The sequence below is a fragment of the Helianthus annuus genome, chromosome 4 (genome assembly GCF_002127325.2).
Source record: "Helianthus annuus cultivar XRQ/B chromosome 4, HanXRQr2.0-SUNRISE, whole genome shotgun sequence".
Lineage (NCBI taxonomy): Eukaryota > Viridiplantae > Streptophyta > Magnoliopsida > Asterales > Asteraceae > Helianthus > Helianthus annuus.
The window spans coordinates 100,063,351-100,066,069 of record NC_035436.2 but is presented as its reverse complement, the minus strand read 5'-3'; the positions used below and the strand labels follow the sequence as shown (position 1 = coordinate 100,066,069).

Genomic DNA, 2,719 nt, shown 5'->3' with positions numbered 1-2,719 from the left:
GAGCAAAGATTTGAACTTGAGACCTTTACATTATTCTAAGATGGTTTTTGCCACTACACCACCAATATGTTTTGCATTTTAAATGGATGAATATACTAAATATATAATTTAATAAATATATACAAGCTTATAAATATTTTTCGGGCCCTTTGAAATTTTGGGCCTCGGGCGTCGGCACGGGTTTGCCGGGCCCAAAACCGGCCCTGGACCCTGTTTATGAAAACTTATATAGCAAGATATGAATATTCTATCTAAAAAGTCATAAAAAATATACAATAACACATTTTACTACGTACAATAAAATATTACAAAAAAAAAAAGATGTAAAAAAGAATTGATCATAATAAATTATATAAATCATCACAGTGAGAAACAAAAGCAACCAACCCACCCCCACCCATCTGCTTTTCCCTTTCCCACTTCCTTATAAAAACTACCCCCTCCTTCCATCTCTCTCTCTCTCTCTCTCTCTCGAATCACACATGAATCCCATTTTCAGGAGCGAATCCTTTACGGGTATGGGTTCGGGTCCGTACACTGCCATTACAGAGGTGGAGAAGAGGCAGTTATTTCTCAGAAGTTACCAGTTTAGCAGGAAACAAAGCACTGGTCAAAGGGTGAAGAGATCTCTGTTTCGGGTCAAGAAACTGATATGGGTCAAGCTTCGATCCGCCAGGAAGATCCAGAAAATGATCTGGTTCAGGCTCCGCCATGGGTTGTTTTATGGGTTTCGGAGGAAACGGTTTGTTCGTTTGAATCATCATAGCAACTCTCTTTGTTTCTGGTAGAAGAATGCAACTGTTTCTTTGTTTTTTTTTTTAATTTAATTATTATTATTTTAGTTTTATATTTATGTTAGTTTATTGTACTAGGAGTTGATGATTTGATCTTGTAGTAGTAAGAACTTGAATTGGTTTATGGGTTTGTAAATTATGATGGATCTAGTTAAGAGTATTTAACATGTGAAGTCGAATGCTTATCTGATCTTTTTTTCGTCTAACACTTAAAAGTTTTAAATAATGCCGATTAATCGGATATCTTTAGTAAAGATGGAGATAAAATATATTATACATATTAATGAGAAGTTTCCATGAACAGTGGTTCATTAATTCAAATTTATTTAATTTTTATACTTTATTTAAAATAATATATCAATATATTAATCTATACTATATAATAAAAGAAACCTGTTTTTGGACACTTGTCATTCTCTCATTTAATTGATTAAAATTATTAATAATACTAATAATAATAATATTTAATCTAAATTAATACAAATTCTTATTATTAATAATATTTAATCAAATCAAAAATCTAATCTAATACAAATTTTTATTATCAATAATATTTAATCAAAGCTAATAAGAATTCATACGAATTCTAAAGTTGATATTAACTTTCAAATAATTAAAAAAAGAATCTACCTAACATCAAAAAATATCACGTATGTATTGAATTATGTCAACTCAATTTGTTAATGACCACGAAATCAGATGAGTTATTTGTGTAGGAAAACTTTGATGGGGTTAAATGAAATACATCAGGCATAGTGGATGTGGATGTGGATGTATGATCATGACATCAAATAAATTAAATATATACATGATTTCTTGATAAGGGTAGTGGGTGTGGGCGTGGCAAGGGGCGTTGTTGGCCCTTTAACGTTGTGTACATCACCCTGGGTTAGCGTTTTGGTGGGTGTTGTTTGGCATGGCAATAGTGCTTAGCGTGGAACGCTGGCCTGGGGTTACGTGTTTCTATTATCTTTATCATTTAATTCGGTTAACCGATTTATCATCAAACAACCTCCCCACCTATTCAATCATATGATTTTTCAATCTTATATTAACTAAATAAATAAAGATTAACATTCAATCTTATCCTACTTTAAATATAAAAAAATCCGTTAGTTCAGATTAATATTCAATCTTATCATACTTTAAATATAAAAAAATCCGTTAATTTTTTTAAATATTTTTTTTTATTATTTGATATATTAAATCATATTTATTCAACCGATGTAATACATGGGGGTTTTTAAAAATATAACTTTTTATTATTTGGTAAACAATATTACATTTATTCAACCCGTGTAATACAATGGTTTTAAAGATATAATTTTTTTATTATTTGGTATATAATATTACATTTATTTATCCCGTACAATACATATGGTTTTTATAGATATAACTTATTTTGTTATTTAATATATAAAATTACATTTCTTCAACTCGTGCAATAAAGGAGGCTTTTAAAAAGATAATGTTTTATTATTTGGTATGTAAAATTCATTTATTCAACCCGTGTAATACACGGGGTTATAACCTAGTAAAATATATATTTGATTTAACAAGGCTAGGAATTAGTGGTTGTCCCTGATTAGTCTGATTAGTCGATTGGATACTTGACACTCATGGACTGGAACACTTAAACTTTTTTTCAAGATTTTGATAACCAATACCGATCAAACGATACCGAAACAGATATCGATAGTGGTTCATCAATTCAAATTTATTTAATTTTTATACTTTATTTAAAATAATATATCAATATATTAATAAAATATATATTTGATTTAACAAGGCTAGGAATTAGTGATTGTCCCTGATTAGTCGATTGGATACTTGACACTCATGGACTGGAACACTTAAACTTTTTTTCAAGATTTTGATAACCAATACCGATCAAACGATACCGAAACGGATATCGATATTTGTTT

At 29.5% G+C, this 2,719-nt stretch overlaps 1 protein-coding gene across 1 annotated transcript; it reads left to right on the top strand.

Annotated features, from left to right (window-relative positions):
- The first annotated feature begins 389 nt into the window (after positions 1–389).
- Positions 390–967, top strand: LOC110934713. Its single transcript, XM_022177558.2, has one exon. It carries the CDS (start codon positions 483–485, stop codon positions 786–788), a length of 306 nt encoding a protein of 101 aa, XP_022033250.1. The 5' UTR covers positions 390–482; the 3' UTR covers positions 789–967.
- Positions 968–2,719: the final 1,752 nt, after the last annotated feature.